The 18,829-nt window shown below is 42.6% G+C and overlaps 1 protein-coding gene across 1 annotated transcript; it reads left to right on the forward strand.

Annotated features, from left to right (window-relative positions):
• Positions 1-1,200: 1,200 nt before the first annotated feature.
• trappc14 (trafficking protein particle complex subunit 14) lies at positions 1,201-18,715 on the forward strand. The gene is made up of 12 exons (XM_085451884.1): positions 1,201-1,693; positions 4,055-4,138; positions 7,399-7,528; positions 7,722-7,808; positions 8,664-8,784; positions 8,902-9,049; positions 12,152-12,213; positions 13,421-13,593; positions 14,081-14,214; positions 14,452-14,597; positions 15,324-15,485; positions 15,973-18,715. The coding sequence occupies exons 1-11, from the start codon at positions 1,259-1,261 to the stop codon at positions 15,463-15,465; spliced, it is 1,662 nt and encodes a 553-aa protein (XP_085308010.1). The 5' UTR covers positions 1,201-1,258; the 3' UTR covers positions 15,466-15,485; positions 15,973-18,715.
• The last annotated feature ends 114 nt before the right edge of the window (positions 18,716-18,829 follow it).

Raw genomic sequence — 18,829 nt, forward strand, 5'->3', positions numbered from 1 at the left:
TATTTTGGATGAGGTGCATCAACTCCTTTTAGCTTTCACCTTCCCTCTCTGATGTCTGGCCTTCCTCCACTTCATCGTTTGACTGATTCCTTTTCGACAGCTCTGAGTAAAATCCTTTCTGCCTCATTCTGCCATCTACTTCCTGAAGTATAGACACTGTTCCAATCGGTTATGAGGTAGTAAGTTCTGCTGACTTAAAAGAACACAGAATAAAAGTTTTGTTTTGGAAAGCCTGTAATTACTACGCATTTGAGAAATCTAGATCTAAGTTAAGATGCTCAAATTAAAGAAGGAACAATTTGAGTTTAAGCAATAGAATCTACAAAAAACAGAAGTATCACTTAATCTCTCATGGCCATAAAATATGGAAGCTGATGTGTTCTGTTTGCCCAGCCCACACAAAAGCCAGGATGCCCCCTGACAGTACAGCAGGAGTCATATATATGGTGCATGATGTAGAAGTATCAGACTCGTGTCCCCAAAGGAGGACAAAAGTTAATTGCTGGGTCTTAGGAGGATATCGCCAACTGACACAGTTATAATGAAGTGGACGTGATTGGGAATGAAAGAGGCTGCCAGCAAACCTCCAAGACTGTGGCTGTAATATTACCTTAAGAACAGTGTGCAGAGAGCTTCATGGATTTCAGCTTCATGCTCCCAGTGATGGGTACGACCCCTCCCTGTTCATGGATCAGACAGTTTGGTGTGAATGAACACCTGACAGAACACCTCAGGAAATAACTAGAGCAGAGATTGTGATTCGGGCGTCTGGTTCAACATCAGTGTCTGACCTCACAAATGGTCAGACTGGTCAGATTTCCCATAAACACAGACCTGCACCTTGTGGAAAGCAAGGTTCCCAGGTGAGCTGATTAAGAATGGGATCTCACTCAGGTTCATGTGTGTGTTTGCAGATGAGCAAATATTGTTGGCAATATCGTGTGGCAGCTGTCAGTTAGGGCTGCATGGGCTTAGAGTTAAGCTTTAGTAGGAAGTCACTGCAAGGTGACGTAAAATGATCTTATTATAAATGTTATTTATGTAAACTGCATCCTGGTACAGCATGCCTTCGTTTTTCTGGTTTTCGTCACTGACTTTTGATTGCATTGGTCTGATTCGTCTTCTCTACATCGATTAATCGTCCTGTTGTTTTGTCGCTATTAGTGAAAGGAAGCAGGATGCACACATCGGTGGGCGCTTTCAGTAAGCTCCTGTTCAGGCGCGGTGAAATGCAGAGGCAGAGTTAGCCACCGCCACGATGGAGTCGCAATACAAGTTTTGTTTGTATTTTCCTGTCGCCCAAATATCGAGTTTATCAGACGCAGCAAACTACACAACGCTTCCTCAGCGAAAGAACGTCTACCTCGGGGAGACTCTCCAGTTTCTGCTGGTGTTGCGGTTTCGGGGCTTAACGGACAGGGACGATGGTGCTCTGTCTCGGAAGGACCTGGGGGGTTCTTTGTGCGCTCTGGCGAGCGTGTGCGCCGCGGAGAGCTGGAGGCAGACACCGGCTGAGCAGTGTGACCGCATGAGCAGCTGCAGTGAAGACAGCGAGGATGTAGAGTGTAGGACCGCAGAACAGAGCGGAAGAAGACGGGGGGACAAGCAGACCTTCACACAGTGTCACCAACTCCTCAGTCATAAGTGCTCACCCAGTAGTGCAGCGATGCACAGCGAGACAGAACAAGCCAAGGTAAAATAAGCCAGTACTGAAGAAGAGGAAGTCCATAGATTTACACACATCTAATGTTTCTGCAGAACTGTCATCACTCATTGTCGCATGTTACCTACAACGAGACAGGAAAAAAATTGGTTTTTAAGTAACCTACACATATGTCCTAATTAGATAAAAAACAAAACAAAAAACAGGGTGGTTTAGATTGTCTGTACTCGAGTAGAAGTGCAGATACTACTAGTAAAAATACTCCAGTAAAAGTTACAGTACTGATTCTACTTATTTACTTGAATAAAAAAAAGTAAAGGCTCTAAATGTGCTCGAAGTAAAGGAAGTAAAGGAGGATGCTGAACCCTGTGCTATGTGAACATAATGATAGAATAATATCAGTAGAGGGGAACACAAACTTTAGTCTATTTTTGATTCTAATTATACTCAGCTAGAGTCTGAAGAAAAAGGAAAATCAAATCTATTTGCTGTTGCCTCCATTGTGGAGGGGACTTTGCCTGTAAATAGGAAGTGTGCACAGTCAGAGGTTAAAGTGGGTTCAGCAGGTGGGGAACCTAAAACTGGTTGTCACGGCTCAGTGTGGGGAACTGAATCAAACTCACACTCATTTCTCCTGAGAGCTCCAGTAGGTGTTCTTACTGTGCAGGCTGTGATCAGCTGACCTGCTGCTCTCTGTGGATGGACACACCTGGATTCAACCAGATGTGAGCAGATGTTTCATCCTCCACAATTTATACTGTCGTTATACTAGATGCTATAAAACCAGTATCAAGGTGGAGTTCATCAGTGGATCTAAGCTCATCAAATTCATGTGACTCTCTGCTACATGTGATTTAAGCTAACTGTGGCCATGAACCCACAGCCACTGTGCACCAGGCACACACTGTGCTTTACTTTAAGTCCTCACAGTGCAGCAAACTAACCTGCAGAGGGTTTTCATGCCTTAGTTTGATTTGCAGCATGTTTCAAAATTTAAAAAAAGTCACATATACAAACAAAGTATCTCGTTTTAAAAAATCCCACGAGCATCCTTACCTTTAAATGTAAGCTCTCTTCTTCCTGCCACGTCCTGTCTGTCTGAGTGAAGTTAGCTCTTTCTTTTCTCTCCCTGTCAAATAAGCAGCTGGACCTTTAGCCGCAACACACTGTTACACAAACTGCACAAAAACAATTTGTGTGTTTGCAGAAATGCTGCATTTGAAATGACCTTCAGTAACACATTACTCCCTTTATGTTCACTCACCTTCTGTGGGGCTGACTAGATGCTGAAGCCCTGCAGCTCATGAAGCCCAGTTTTAACCCCTGACTTTGACACACTTCAGCTCTTTTATGCATCATCCTCTGCTGACGATTACACAACAGGACTGCCATGGATGTGTTACTGTTTACACATAAATCAGTTTGATGTTTGGAGGCTCGCAGTAACAAATAATAACTCCTCTTGAATGCAAAGTAATGAGTCTGTTTTTGAAAATGTGAGGAGTGAAAGTAAAAGGTTACTTTTAGAAAAACAAACTACGTAAGTACAAAAACACTCTCAGCACTCTCCTGTCTAGTCCCTGTTGTTACAACCCGTCTGCGGGCCAGGAGATGGCATGGATGAGGCACTTGCTCCCCACCAACACCCACGCAGCCACAGGAAACAATCACTGGTCATTACATGGCATTTATTTACAAAGTAATGAGGCAAAAACAACAGAACAGGAGTGTCAACACTTCAGGGTGACCCGAGGCCAAAATAGTAAATAAAACAAAGCTAAGGTCTGATGGATGCCAACATACACGACCTCACAGAGGAAAGGAACCAAAATAAAGACAGAGTCTGACCTCCTGTCCAAAAACAGGAGAAAACGATGTGTTCAAAGTAACGGAAGCTCACCCACTCCACTTCCTCAGCTGTTAGGAGAAGCGTGTGAAGCGCTCCAGGCTTTATATATAAGGCTGCAGCCAGTCATTCAGGAGCCGTACATCCATGCACCAGTGGCAGCAGGGCACCTGCACAGTTGAATTACCATAACATGCAGAGTTAAAAGAGTTGCTACAACAAACTGTTCAGGAAAAAACAAACACATACAACAAATGATTGTAAAACTATTCTTTAAATTTTAATTTATCAGCTGTTGTAAATGTCTATACATAAATATCTGCAAACAGAAAACTGAAACGCATACATTATTTTCCACCACAATTAAAGCTAAACTAGCATTAAGCGAGCACAGGTTTCATTTTTTATTTACCAAAGTGTTTGTTTTAAGAGTTTTACCTGTGATGGCAGCTGTTAGATATCGTACTGTTGTGACTGATTGTTTAACTCAGTCCATATTATTTTATTTATTTAAACAAAAATTGTCTTATGTTGATCTCCTGCAGTCTGCTTGGGTGTTGGAAGACCAGCTTATCTTCTGTCTCACTGTCTCTTTGGACAAGCTGCCAGTCAGTACACGTAAAGCCAAGGTTGGACACACCTGTATGCATGTACACGTAGTGTGTGTGTGTGTGTGTGTGTGTGTGTGTGTGTGTGTGTGTGTGTGTGTGTGTGTATAGCTGTAGATAGATTGACAGCGCTGCAAACCCTCGGCCTTCTCTCAGTGAGCTTCATGCTGTCGTCACCTGACGTGTTTCCCCTCACAGGTGAGCCTGTCAGGGCTCATTTGCTGAATTTCTTGCCTTCTTAATGAGGTTGGGACCATCAGGTGTGTTGTGCAGCAGTCAGGTTGGTACACAGCTGGCAGCCATATTTGACGACTGTTAGAATTCATATTATGGCAAGAACCAATCAGCTGAGAGAAACAACAGCCCATCATTACTTTCAGAACTGAAGGTCAGTCAGGCTGTAAAACTGCTAAAACTTTGAATGTGTCCCCAAGTGCTGTCACAAAAACCATCAAGACCACGATGAAACTGTCTGACATGAGGACGCCCCAGGAAAGGAAGAGCAGGAGTCCCCTCTGCTGCTGAGGAGACATCCGAGTCACCAGCCTCAGAAATCACAAGTTAACAGCAGCTCAGATCAGAGCCCAGATAGATGCCACACAGAGCTCCAGTAGCAGACACATCTCTACATGTTCAGAGGAGACTGTGTGAATCAGGCCTTTATGGTCAAACAGCTGCTGAGAAACACAAGGAGTGGACATTAGACCAGAGGACATCTGTGCTTTGGTCTGATGGGTCCTGGCCTCCACAGTCACCTGACCTAAACCCAGTGTGGATGGTTTGGGATGAGATGGAGCTCAGAGTGAAGGCAAAGGACCAACAAGTGCTCAGCATCTCTGGGAACTCCTTCAAGACTGTTGGAAACCGTTTCAGGAGACGACCTCATGAAGCTCATGGAGAGAACGCCAAGAGGGAGCAAAGCAGGAATCAAAGCAAAGGCTGTTTGGAAGAACCTGAAATATCAAACATGTCCTGAGTTATTTCACACTTTTTTGTTATTACAGAATTCCACATGTGTTCATTCATAGTTCTGATGCCTTCAGTAAAAGGAATTTAAATGGTGTAAAAAAACGTAAACATGTATTGTATAGGTTCTAGTGTTTATATTTGTTAGTGTTTGTTTGTACTGTGCTTATTATTCCTAAATGGTACAAAACTGTTCAAAAGTCTTGACTCATCCCTGATTTCTTTATACACTCAAACTAATTACAGGAACTCTTTTTAATCAAAGTAAAGCATTAAATAAATTCAACCCTTGGTATATTAATCTGGTCAGTTAAGTTGCAGAGGGGATTTTTAATCGGTTTCAGTTGCTTTGGTGTTAATTACATTAACTACAGGCCTACTAGAGGGCCAATAACAAGACCACTCCATCTATCCTTTCATTTTCTTCCACAAATCTGCGACCGGGTCACGGGGGCAACAGCCTAAGCAGAGACGCCCAGACCTCCTGCCTCCTCCTCTAGCCTATCCCGTGGAACACTAAAGCGTTCGCAGGCCTGTAGAGACATATAATCTCTCCAACATGTCCTGTGTCTGCCCCGAGGCCTCCACCTGGTAGGACATGCCTGGAACACCTCACCCAGGAGGCACCCAACTCCTGAACAACCTCAACCAGGAACTTGTCGCTGACCCGGCGTGGGCTCTCCGCCCTTTGCCAGCTGAGGTACATGGCCTCAGACTTGGAGGTGCTGATAAAAACCAATTCATTTACCTCTTAACAGGTTCACCCTGAGTGGATGTGGCAAATGTGAAAGTAATGGAGAAGTCATGGGGGATGTTATGCTGCCTGTAATAATGCTCAGCATGACTGGTTTGTTTGTAGGTTAGGGAATGGGCAACCTCATCCATGGAGGGATGCACATCCCTCTGCAAGCTAGGCAACGGCAGCTTGATGGCCGTTAGGTGTCAGAGTGAAATCTTTGGAGCCACTGTCAGATGATACGCTGGTGTAGCAGGTCCTGGGTTTCTTGTGTTGCACCAGAATGGTCACATGGTCTCATGTGACAAGAGTATGATGAAGGAACTGATACTATTGACCAGCCCCCACACATGCCTGACCTCAATCTAGACATTGTTTCGGTCAATCTGAGACTATGCACCTGAGACGATCCAGCTCAGTGATACCCTGGATCAGTTCTGCCTGATATTGTCAGGCTTGCACACTACTGAGTAGAAATGTTATTACAATCAACCAAAACTAAACTAAAAACAAAAACTAGATGACAAAATTTTTAAAACCAAACTAAAGTAAAAAAGAGGAGTAAAAGCGTACCTGAAGAGAAAAACACACAATGGAGTACATCATGGATCGGCCTCCTCGGAGCCCGCATCATCTTTACAGAGAACAGCAGCAGCCAACAACCCTATTAGACCTCTGGAAAGCCCTTCAAGAAGCCCGGAAAAATCTTTGTGAAGACAGAAATGACAAGAAAGCTTATCTTATCTACAAACTCTTGTTTTTGCCTTATTTCCACTGTGGTGGACTCCACTCACACGCAGGAAGTGTGTTGCTGAGTTTTGTGGTACGATGTTTGCAGTTGTTGTTTGTTCAAGAATAACGTTAGAGTGAGAAACGTTGGCGTGTGAGAGCTCTCGTCTCGTCTGTGTTTACCTCCACATTGGTGACCCCTGACTCGAACACGTTAGGAGCCGAGGATGACGACGCTCCAGCAGCTGCTGGCCCTCTGCCTCCTGCTGCAGCTGCGTCTGCTGTGGCGCATAAGCTGCCGGATCCCCGGGAGGCTGGAGGTTCAGTTCGCCCTTCGCAGCGTCTCAGGGACAAGGCTGGCACTGGCAGTCAGGAAACGCTGCAGACAACTTGAGTTTCAGTAAAACTTTATGTATTTATGTATAAGGGCGATCGTGGCTCAAAGAGTTGGCAGTTCGTCTTGTAACCGGAATGTTGCCGAGCCCCGGCTCGGACAGTCTCGGTCGTTGTGTCCTTGGGCAAGACACTTCACCCACCGCCTACTGGTGTTGGCCAGAGGGGCCGATGGCGCGATATGGCAGCCTGGCTTCTGTCAGTCTGCCCCAGGGCAGCTGTGGCTACAACCGTAGCTGCCTCCACCAGTGTGTGAATGTGAGAGTGAATGAATAGTGGCATTGTAAAGTGCTTTGGGGCCCCGAAAAGCGCTGTATAAATGCAATCCATTATTATTATTTCCAGTTTTCCTAACAAAGTGTAAGAAATTAAAGGTGGCTTAAGACTTTTGCATAGTACCCTGTATGATGAACTCTAGAGGTGGAACCTGTAGTTGAATGCCTCTCTGTGATGACAGATTGTAGTCACTGTGTGGAAGCAGATGGAGGAAAATGCAGAATTAAGGGAGCTTGGCTACCTGACTCTGCTGCAGTTTAGGAGTCCAACATGCACCTTCAGACAAGATCTTAGCACCTTCAAGGCACAAGGTAAACACGCCATCTCAACATACTGAATGAGCTCTGTGTGTCACAAGAGTTAAAAAGGATTGTAGTCTAAAACCTACAACTAATGAGGTCATAAGACTAGGAAACCAGTATCTGTCCCATTGGATTACATATAAATTATAATTCCATTGTCCAGTCTGATAGTAAACAAACACCATGGTTTCCTCTTTCCTAGTCAGCACTACCCTGGATGTTCTTCCACCTCCCAGTGTCCAGTGTCGACATATGACTGTTTCTGGAAAACATCTGACCGTCCTCAAGGGTAGAACAGCAGCTCATGCACACACAGACACAAAACGTGGACTTTTATTATTTTTTTAATTGTATTTTCCCAAATCTGGATCTCTCCTAAACGACAGCTACCTGTCTCAGTATTAAGTGAAACAGCAGCCGCTATATCACGACCCTTAAACTAAAGCAGCTACGTGTAATGTTTAATGTTGATCATTAACCATGTCAGACGCCACACAGTTAAGCGCCATGATTCATTACTAAACAGTGTGATACGTGGTTTCAAATCCCTTTTGTTATTATGGAATTGACATTTTTTCATCATACAGTTCTCAAATGAATATTTGAGTGTTTCTTAGTTTTAAGCAAGTGTCTCATTTCCCCCCCCCACATAGTTAGTCAAGTAAGAAATTCGTTGCCAGGAGTAGTCCTAACATAAACCCAAACACGTTTAAATACGGTTTAAATGCAACAGTAGGGGGCAGCCCACTGGGGTTTAAATAGGGTGTAATTACTTGTGACTCGCCACTATTTGATTTTAGAGCTTAAGTATGAGGTGAAACGTCTTCAAGAAACTTAAAGAAGCCCAGCTGGTTGCTTTCCGAGCTCCTTAGAATTATCCATCACGTAGTCCTGCCTCATTTTTGTGTAATCAAAGTAAACGTCTGTCACGCTACCTTCATCTGATTTTTACTGCATTTTAAACTTCAAACAAAATGAATATACACAATATACAATACTATTCTGTTAAATTTAGCAAAAATTGGGAATTTGAATGGTCCAGAAAACTGCGTCAAGTTAGCAAAACACCAAAATGATGCAATTGTACCTAGAAGTACAATAAGCTCATAAACAGCTAATGATTAGTGGGTTACTTTTTCCTCAGTGATGAACTGCAGCTCACAGGACAGAATGTGTGTCAAAGATGTCAAGATTCTTCCAAACTATAACTCGTCTTACCTTCCCATGATGCCTGATGGCTCAGTGCTCGTAGTCGACAATGTCTGGTAAGTACATATGCACTCGGTGTGCAAATGCTTTGTAAGCAGGGAAGTAATTGGCAAGTTGTTTTCTGTGTTCTTTAGCCTCCTAATGAGCATAACGCTTTATACTTTCTATTAAAGCCACCAGTCAGCAGAGATCAGCATGGCTTCATTCTGTCGGATAGACAACAAATCATCACATTTACCTTGTATGCTTAGTGCCCTGGAGGAGCAGACCTTCATTTTTCAGCTGCAGCTACAAGAGAAAGAAGAACAGCAATCCAGCAAGGTGAGAAGGCACACTGGAGAGTGTGTCGTTACTTTTTTAAAACCAGTGCGATTTTGTGAAAACAAGTTTTAGTGCAAAGTTAAAGCTGCCAAATGATTACAATAAATAGTAAGGAAGTAAAGTTTATTTATATATTACCTTTCACAGACACGTGTCACAAAGTGCTTTACAAGGTAAAAACACATATATCATAAAACCCTGTTCCAATTAAAAGCTTTTTGAAATAAACACGTCTTTAGCTGCTTTTTGAAGGTCTCCACTGAGTCCACACACGGTAGAAATAAAGGAAGTGATTGTACTAACAATTTGCTTGCATAAACCGTGATTTATATATGATTTACAGACGTGGACAAAATTCTTGGTACCCTTCAGTCAATGAGCGAAAAACTCACAATGGTCACAGAAATAACTGTAAAACAAAAGTATAAGTAAATACAAATTCTATGAATGTTAACCATTGAAAGTCACACATTGCTTTTTAACCATGCTTGAACAGAATTATTTAAAAAAAACTAAATGCATGAAACAGACCTGGACAAAAACGATGGTGCCCACAACTTAATATTTTGTTGCACAACCTTTTGAGGCAAACACTGCAGTCAAGCGATTCCTGTAACTGTCAATGAGACTTCTGCACCTCTCAGTAGGTATTTTGGCCCACTTCTCCTGATCAAACTGCTCCAGTTGTTTCCAGTTTGAAGGGCGCCTTTTCCACACGGCATGTTTCATCCAAAGATGCTCAACAGGATTGAGGTCAGGGCTCATAGAAGGCCACTTTAGAATAGTCCAGTGTTTTCCTCTCAGCCATTCTTGGGTGTTTCTGTGTGTTTTTGGGTCATTGTCCTGTTGCAAGACCCATGACCTGCGACTGAGACCAAGCTGTCTGACACTGGCCAGCACATTTCTCTCTAGGATACCTTGACAATCTTCAGATTTCAATGTACCCTGCACAGATTCAACCCCAGAGGACGCCCCAGAACATAACCGAGCCTCCTCCTCCTTCATTTTTCTGTCAGTGAACATAGAGCTGATGTGTCTTGGCAAAAAGTAAAATTTTGGTCTCATCTGTCCACAGGACATCTTCCCAGAAGCTTTGTGGCTTGTCAACATGTAGTTTGGAAAATTCCAGTCCGGCTTTTTGATGATTTGTTTTCAACAATGGTGTCCTCCTTGGTTGTCTCCCATGTAGCCCACTTTGGTTCAAACAGCGACGGATGGTGCGATCTGACACTGATGTTCACTGAGCATGAAGTTCACCTTGGATCTCTTTAGAAGTCTTTCTGGGCTCTTTTGTTACCATTCGGATTATCCGTCTCTTTGATCTGTCATCAATTTTCCTCCTACGGCCACGTCCAGGGAGGTTGGCTACAGTCCCATGGATCTTAAATTTCTGAATAATATGTGCAGCTGTAGTCACAGGAACATCTAGCTGCTTGGAGATGGTCTTATAGCCTTTACCTTTAACATGCTTGTCTATGATTTTCTTTCTAATCTCCTGAGACAACTCTTTCCTTTGCTTCCTCTGGTCCATGTTGAGTGTGGTACACACCCTGTCACCAAACATGACATAGGTAGGTAGGACCGCAGAGTCATAATTCTCCCTCACAGACAGAATTATGACTTTGTTTTCTGCTTGGCCGTCACCCAAGGATTTACGTCCCTGATAAACAGGAGGCTCACTATCTGTTTAACCTCTCCCATGAACTAACACTGGCCTCACTGCGTCAAGTGTGTGTGTGTAGAGCATAAGGCCCATTTGTAGTGCACATGCATACAACTAAGTGACAGGAGTGCTCTTGCTATTACTATTACTAATGTGACACGATAAAAATGTATGATTAATACATCAGAAAAGAAATCTGCCACATCACAGTGCTGCTTTCATTACTGGTCACCACCGTTTGTATTACAGAGGTTAGAACATGCCATAGGAATTAAAGGCACTCTGCCTTTTCTGTTTACTTTATACATGCTTCCCTTAGCCTGTATTATTCAAACTCTTGCAGTCTCAGGCGCCTGCTCTGTCTACCAGTAGCTGGGGATTCACTCCTCTAGTATTCCTGCTGATTCCTTTCTGTGCGCCACTCTTGTATTGAACCATTTGCCTGTTCAGCCTCCGATATGATGCCTGACAGGAGCTTCCATGTGGTACTGAGGCAGGTTATCATGCTTGCTGTATTTCTTTCTACTTCAATACCGATAACTTCCCTCCACGCTACCTTGATCTTGACCTCCAGTCTCCTTCTCCAGGGTACTGAAGGGTATTGATTAGTCTCAGTGATGGTTACAGTAGGAACTGTCCGTAGTGCTGCATTCACATCATCTAGTAGACCTTCAGAGAGTGCTTCACGTAATCTTGGTAACCGAATACGGAGGGTCCAAATTTAAAGCTTCACCATGATCCTACCTTTCAGGTCAGTTTCTCTCACACTCAGCGCTCCTTCTTCCATCGTACCTGGGCTTGGTACCCAAGCTCGGGTGGGGGTGATGATGATATCTCCCCCCAACTTGTCTTCCTGGCTCCCCCTTGCCGTAGCTTGTGTGTTGTACCTCGTCAGTCTCTAGCTGTGACAGCAGTTCCTTCCTCCAAATGTTGGAACACTGAGTTAGTAGTTGTTTTGCTGACAATCTGGATGCTGGAGATACCAGAGGTCCCACATCCCGCTCATGTAACCTCTTCTCCTGGGGTTACTTGCATATTAGTACTCCAACAGTGCCCTGTTCTCATCTCTTGCCGACTTGAGCCTTCTTGTTTCAGTACACTTTTCATCAGTATCCTGGCTCCTCAACACCTGACAGGGACCTTGTTAATCCTGGCGATGGTATGGTTTCCCTTTTCTCTTGCCCATATCCGAGGTAGGCTTGGTTAGCATGGGGCATCTAGCCTAGGGACCTTATCCCACCTGTAAAAACTGAAAATTTAATGAGGATGCATGGAAATCACATGGAAAGACCATACCTCATAATGCCTCTCATCACCTTGTCACTTCTCTGCCCTCTATGGGGCTTTCAGTCTGAAGCCTCCCGGAGAGTCCAATGTGAGAGGTAGAGGGGTCGAAGAGGAGGTTTTAATTATTAAATAATGTTGTTGTCTTTTCATAGGGTTTGGAAGTCCCATTGTTGGCTGTCCTACAGTGGCACAGTCCAGTACATCCTGCCATGAGGTAACTATTTGTCTTCTTGTTGAGGTATTTCTGTAGCAGTACATAACAATCCTGGAGTCTGCATGTACTGTGTATATGAAACGACTGCTGTGTATTTTAAAGTAATTACAGCTGCTGCTTGCATCCAGTAAAGGATGGCAAACAGACTTAAAGTTCCCTTTGAGTTTTTATTTATCTTTTGCTTAGTGTGGTCTACAAATAAAGATCGTACAAGTTTATTTAACAGAAATAACATTAATTTCCCAGTTGATCACTATTTCACATGAGTCACTAGAGGGCACCAAAGGATCATCAAAAGGCTGCAGGCTGCTAAATACAAATAACCTTTAATATACATATATATATATATATATATATGGAGAGAGAGAGAGAGAGAGATCTATAATCCTATATTTTTGGATCTACAGCACTATTATGTTATTTGACTGAACACAAACATATAACAGGATTTAGAGAAAATTAGTATAAAAATAAATTGATTAATTTCACCAACTGTGGCAAAATAAAAACAATTTTTTAAACAATTTAAGAGATGATATTAATATGACTTCCAGAATTTGTAGTTTAACATCTATTTTAAATAACAACTGAGTGCGTGTTTGCACCCTTAGCGCAGACTGTAGCAACTATGGATCATGTATGTGGCTGCACTACATTAGACCTTTGACCACTATGCATTGCTGTAGAAGGACAGCAATTGCTCAACAAACGCAAGCAGGAGTAACACAGTTCCAGCGCCTGGGGCCTTTCTGTGTGGAGTTTGCGTGGGTTCTCTTCCTCCCACAGTCCAAAGACCAAAGTTTAGTGGGATTAAGTTAACTTATAATTCTAAATTGCCCATAAGTACGACTGTGAGTGGGAATGGTTGTCTGTCTCTATGTATCAGTCTTGCAATAGACTGGTCGACCTGTCCGGGGTGTACCCTGTCTCTCGCCCTGTGGTAGCCGAGCTAGGCTCCTGCCCCCCGTGACCCTGACAGGGATAAGCACATTGTGTCATTTTGTATGCCTTTATGTGTGAAATACAAAATGTATTAAAGAAGAAACCAAAACACTCTCCATATAAGAACATTAAATGACTTTTTTCTGTTTATAATTGTATAGAATTGAAATTGTAGTCTTGTTGTGCTATTTGTTTTCTCTTATAAGAAGAATTCCTGCTATATGTTCTAATAATAGAAATATAATACTTATCATGCTCTCTCCAGATGCATCTCTACTTGTTACTCGATACCCAGTGTTCACTTAAATCGTCCGGAGTTGGTGATGATGGCGTCCTGCCCAAGGACCGTCAGGCCTCAACAACACTTCTGGGTGAAATATACGCTGCTCAACAATTTGCAAGATTTCCTTGCTGTTCGTCTGATCTGGAATTCAGAGGGTGAGTATCAAATCCTACAGACAGTTCCTAGTGTGTGGGAAATAATTATTTGCTCCCTCTCCTGAATCTGCAGCAAGTCAATGGACAGAAACTGAGGTTTTGGACTTGATTAGCATGGAGAGAAATTGATAGACTGCTGCAACAACACCTACTAGATCCGTAGCCACCATTTTTACTTCCGTAAACAGAGCGCGTTGTGTGTGACGTCTGCTTTTGCACATGCGGGCCGCTTTGAGGGTTCACCCTAGAGCGCGTTTGCTGTCACATTTTATTTGTATTGTGAACAAGCAGCCAAAACAATTGGATTTGATAAAAAAAATCAGATTTGAGCATTAAGACCTGCAGTGTGAACGTAGTCTTAGATTCTTGCATTGGATAAATATTCTCTGCTCCAATCCTCTATCGGATACCTAATCCAGTCTAAATTCTCATTCTTCCCCCTGCTTATGTTTGTTACCTGCTCCTCACTGTCCATGCATCCATCTAGGAGGAAGTGAGCAGGATCCCAGTGTGGGAGCGGTTGTGTGCCAGTCTCCACTCAACAACCTGGGCCAGTGTAAGAAAGGTTCCATGCTGTCCTTCACTGTGGCCTTCCAGATTCTCAAAACTGGGATTTTTGAGGTACCAAAGGAAATAAGTTGTTAAATGTATTGACATTGTCTTAATATTAACAGTGCACAAACCCAGCCCAGTAAATCCTGTTTATGCTGCGTTTAATGTTTGATCCTTGAAGAACTTTAAACCAGGAATTACTACACCGCTCATACTGCTGTATTGTTTTTATTTGGCACAGTTTTGCTTGACAAAAAATGTAAGTAATGGCTTTCCATCTTCCACATGTCTATGATAACGCGGTAGCTGAGCCAGCATATGAAGTTTACAGCTTCTGTGCCCGCACCGCCCACGGAGCCTCAGTCACCTTTGAAAAACACCTTCGAAGGACGAAGCCTGAGCCGGTTAAAGAGCTTCCCCCACCACCAGCCATTTTGGTCAGTAAATCTCAGGTATGGAGGGTCATTGTACAAGACTGCTTCTCAAACTGTGGGGCACTGAGATACTTCCACTGGGGTGTGGGCGACTGGGAAAAAAAGTTTTTATTAAATGAGTAAAGTTAAGTTGAATTAATTGAAAACTGTAAAAAGGGAAGAAATGACCTTTTATCAACTTGGGTGGGCGAGGGTTGTGACCAAGATCAAAGATACAAGAAACAGAAACGAGCTTTCTCCAGAGGGTGGCTGCCCTTTCCCTTAGAGATGGTGAGAAGTTCAGTCATTCAAGAAGTGCTCAGAGTCGAGCTATTGCTTCTGGAAATGAGCCGGGTCATTGTTTTGGGCATCTATAGGTTGCCTCATTGGCTCCTCTCAGGTCAGGTGTTCCAAGGTGTCCCACCTGGAGGAAGCCCTGTAGCTGACCCAAGACAAACTGGTAAGACTATATCTCTCTGCTGCCATGGAAACGACTTGGCGTCCCCCTGAATAAGCTGTGGGAGGTGGCTGGAGACTTCTCTGCTTAGGTTGTTTCCAGAAGAAGAAGATGGATGGATGGAAATTCCTTTGAGCTATGTCAGATTTAAGCCAAATATGTTTGTATAAAAGATTCACATAATAGACGATACACTTTTTAGAGACATTGTAGTAGTTATGCAAGATTTGAGACGCATTTAAGACAATCTTTCATATTGCACTCCACACTCCACAATGATGTCTGTGATATCTTTGTTCTGGGTCCAGGTCAGGCGCTATGGCAGAGCTCCAGACAACAACCTCTCCTGCAGGAACTGTTAATCGAGCCCCTCACCTGCCCCCCGACCCCAGCTTTGTTTCACTGATAAAAATAGCCAAGAGAGAGTGTAAGGTGCTAGTGCTGGAATGAATCAAAGATGTACACAAAAGGTAGGAAACTTTGGTGCATGTACTGTTCAACATTACCTGTTTTATTGAGGTGAAACATTAACCGCCTTCTGTAGTTGCACAATCAAAATGGACTGGCTCTTAATGTTGTAAAAATAAGACAAAACTTAGGAAGCTGGAGTGAAATACGTTTCATGTTACTTAATGTTCATGGTTAACATTCAGCTTCTGGCTGTAGAAAAACAATACAACAAGCTATCATGGGACTAAAGCAACACGACAGCCGAAAGTGTTAGTAACCTTTGTCCAAGCTGACTGGAAGGAGCGGTTTGATTCTAAGTAACTTTAGACCCCCTAAAATTAATTGGAATGAAATTTGTATTTCGATTATTTGCCATCAAATGGATAGTGGTGAAAAATGTCCATCTATCAAAATGTACACAAATGTAAATCTACTGCAAACTGGTCTAATGTTGGTACATTTCCTAGGAGCATTTTAAACTTCTTCTCACTCTGTTTCTCCGTTCAGGTGATCTGGACTGTGGGAGCTTATGACAAAAGCATCACTGTTCTGTGGCTGTGCTTCAACACAGAGCAGCCGTCAGATCTTTGTCTTCATGAAGAAGAAGCAGCAGTCCTACTATAATAAATGGTAAAGATGGAGTCAGTGAATGAGGAATGAAAGATGAGTCAGAGGACTGGTGCTGATGAGATTCTGATGTGAGCTCAGGTCAGTGGAGGGATACTTCTGTTTGTTACGCTTCTCCCTGATGACAAATTCCCTCCATCACATCAACATTTTTATTTCCTTTAAAGACCTTTTAAAAATGTTTGTTTTTGCTAAACCTGTTTAACTGTGTATAACTGTTCATACACGTCTCTGTTTATGCTTGAATCTGTTGGTTTCGCTCGAGTTTCCTTTTAGCATCATTGAGTCAGGCTCAATAGCACAAAGTAAGCTCCAGTATGTTCATGTCTCAAAATGTGGATGTGATAACAAAACTTTTTACTTTTTACGTTTTTGTAAAGAAATGTTTTTTGTTTTGTTTTGCATACTGTGCCATGTGGCCTTTATATGTAACAATAAAAATGTAATTACTCATTCTATTTAACATGTCAAAGGTTTACAGCTGGTTCTTGGCTTCTTGCCTCAAACTTAAAGGATTTATGTCTTAAACTATTCTTATGTCAGCCTCTATGGTTTGCACAGAGACTGATGGGCTAAAAGTTTTGTTTTATAGTAGGATCCAGTCAGAGTGTGTCGAGCCCTTGCAGTAGTTACTTACTTACTTTCAGTTTATCTTTTGATTTAACTTCTAGCAGCACTGTCTAATATTTCAGACCTTCCTGCTGTGATATTTGCCCCCTCCTTCATTTCCTTCTTGTTTTTGATTTATTAGACTTGCATGTTCCAGATCATAAAAAGACGAGGATAACCAGAGTAAATATCCCAGCAGCTGAGCTGGCGGGCAGCGCACTCAACTTTGTGAACGTGGACCAAAAATGGGCCCGATGCGGCTTAGAAACAGCTGCTTGATTTTTTTTTACATAAAAAACATTAACAATTATAAAATCTGCACTTTAGTTGTGAATATAATTTTTGCTAACACTGATTTTATTAAAACTGCTTTTTCTGTGCAGTAGAAAACGAGCGATACTGTAGGAGGCTGACAGTTTAAAGAGGACGTACAGTGGGATGCAAACGTTTGTGCAACCTTGTTAATAGTCATTATTTTCCTGTATAAATCGTTGGTTGTTACAATAATTATTGCACACTTTCTGTAAATCCAATAAACTTCATTTCACTTCTCAAATATCACTGTGTGTGTGTATGATATATTTAACTGACATTTTTTATTAACCAACGATTTATGCAGGAAAATAAGGACTATTAACAAGGCTGCCAAACGTTTGCATCCCACTGTAACTCATTTTTATTGAGACTGAAGATGATTGCATGTGCGAGTGCATGTTTGGAGTCATTGCACTGGTGGTACCAATGTCTTAGAATCTGAGCATCTGCCTAAACATTGTGCACAGTTTAGTAGAGTTAAATGCAAAAATAGGCTTACAATTAAAAAACGGACGTAACAGTTACAGGTATGTGCAGTGACTGTCAGGGTCAGATGATGTAATACTTTGTGAATGTATTAGGGTTAGGGCATCATGGGCCATCAAAGTTCTCATTCTCATTAGAACAGTTGTGTTCAGCACAGTGTACATAGGACACAACATCCTGAATATGTGCGGCTGAGACTGTAATCTTAGTGAGTCTGTGCACAGCTGCTGGGTTTTTGCTTTTGTTAAAAGTATTGAGCGACCTTTCTAACAACGTAACCCAGTTTGGAAATATACGTTCCTGGTTCTCTAGTGCAGCAAGTGGCATCAACCACACTGTGGGTGCTACACAGTACTTCTGTCATGGTCCTGGGTCGTGTGACCCAGTGTGTTATGCTTAACCTATTTTGATGTTTATTGTTTGCTTAGGTTCTTTAAGGTAGTCCAGTCCTTTTTGTAATTATGTTACCCTTGCATTACGTCTCCCTTGCCCTTCGTGTGTTTATGTCTGTGTGTCTTGTACTGTCAAGTTCATGCTGTCAGTTATGTCACCTCCCCCTGTACTACGTCTCCCCGGTTCATGTCTCATGTTTCCTGTTTTACTTTGAAGGCCTGCATTCACTGTCTGTGTATTCAGCTCACTCCTCCTGTCCTGTCGTTAAGTTCATGTGTGTCAGCTGCGTTCCAATGTGTGGCCACTTCCCCTGATCATCCCTCATGTGTATTTAGTCTCTGTGTTTCTTACAGTCTGTGTCGCGTCGTCTGTGTTCCCACCCTCCGTGTTTCCATGCCTGGTCTGTTGTTTTCCAAGCCATAGCCTCACCATAGTTTGTTCCCAGTTTAGGTTTTTGTTTAGCCACGCCATCCCTGCTGTATTTGCACACCTTGTTTTCAGCCATAATAAAGGCTCGCCTTCTGTTAAAGCTCACTCCCGTCTGTTCACTTGTGTACGCACCTGGGTCCATTACACGCATTCTCCACTCGGTCCGTCACAGCGGACCGTGACAACTTCCTGATTATTTAGTATTTTGTACCGCGTGAGAAACTATGAAGTCTGTGCGTTTGTGCGTGCGTGCATAGATCGATCTAGATTCTTCTTTTTTATGACTGACTGTAAGTTTGAGCTCACTTTCTTAATAAATTTGGGATTTCATAGTGTCATCAGTTGTTCTACACTGTATAAAGCTGTGAATAAAAATATGTATAAAACCTCTGCAAAATATTCTCTATTCATACTTTCAGACGTGTATTTTTAGTAGAGTTGACCAGCTGGTCATTAGTTAGATGTTCTCCCACGTTTTAGAGGCTAAACTTGTAAATATAGGAGT

Source organism: Copadichromis virginalis, linkage group LG3, assembly GCF_057382275.1.
Source record: "Copadichromis virginalis isolate Kocher_CV1m ecotype Utaka linkage group LG3, C_Virginalis_male_GT1.1, whole genome shotgun sequence".
NCBI classification, from domain to species: Eukaryota; Metazoa; Chordata; class Actinopteri; order Cichliformes; family Cichlidae; genus Copadichromis; species Copadichromis virginalis.

Coding starts and splice junctions, on each gene's coding strand:
- trappc14 (XM_085451884.1), top strand. CDS start 1,259: ATGGAGTCGCAATACAAGTTTTGTTTGTATTTTCCTGTCGCCCAAATA. Junction 7,809..8,663: donor ACATCTGACCGTCCTCAAGG/GTAGAACAGCAG, acceptor CTTTTTCCTCAG/TGATGAACTGCAGCTCACAG. Junction 13,594..14,080: donor TCTGATCTGGAATTCAGAGG/GTGAGTATCAAA, acceptor GCATCCATCTAG/GAGGAAGTGAGCAGGATCCC.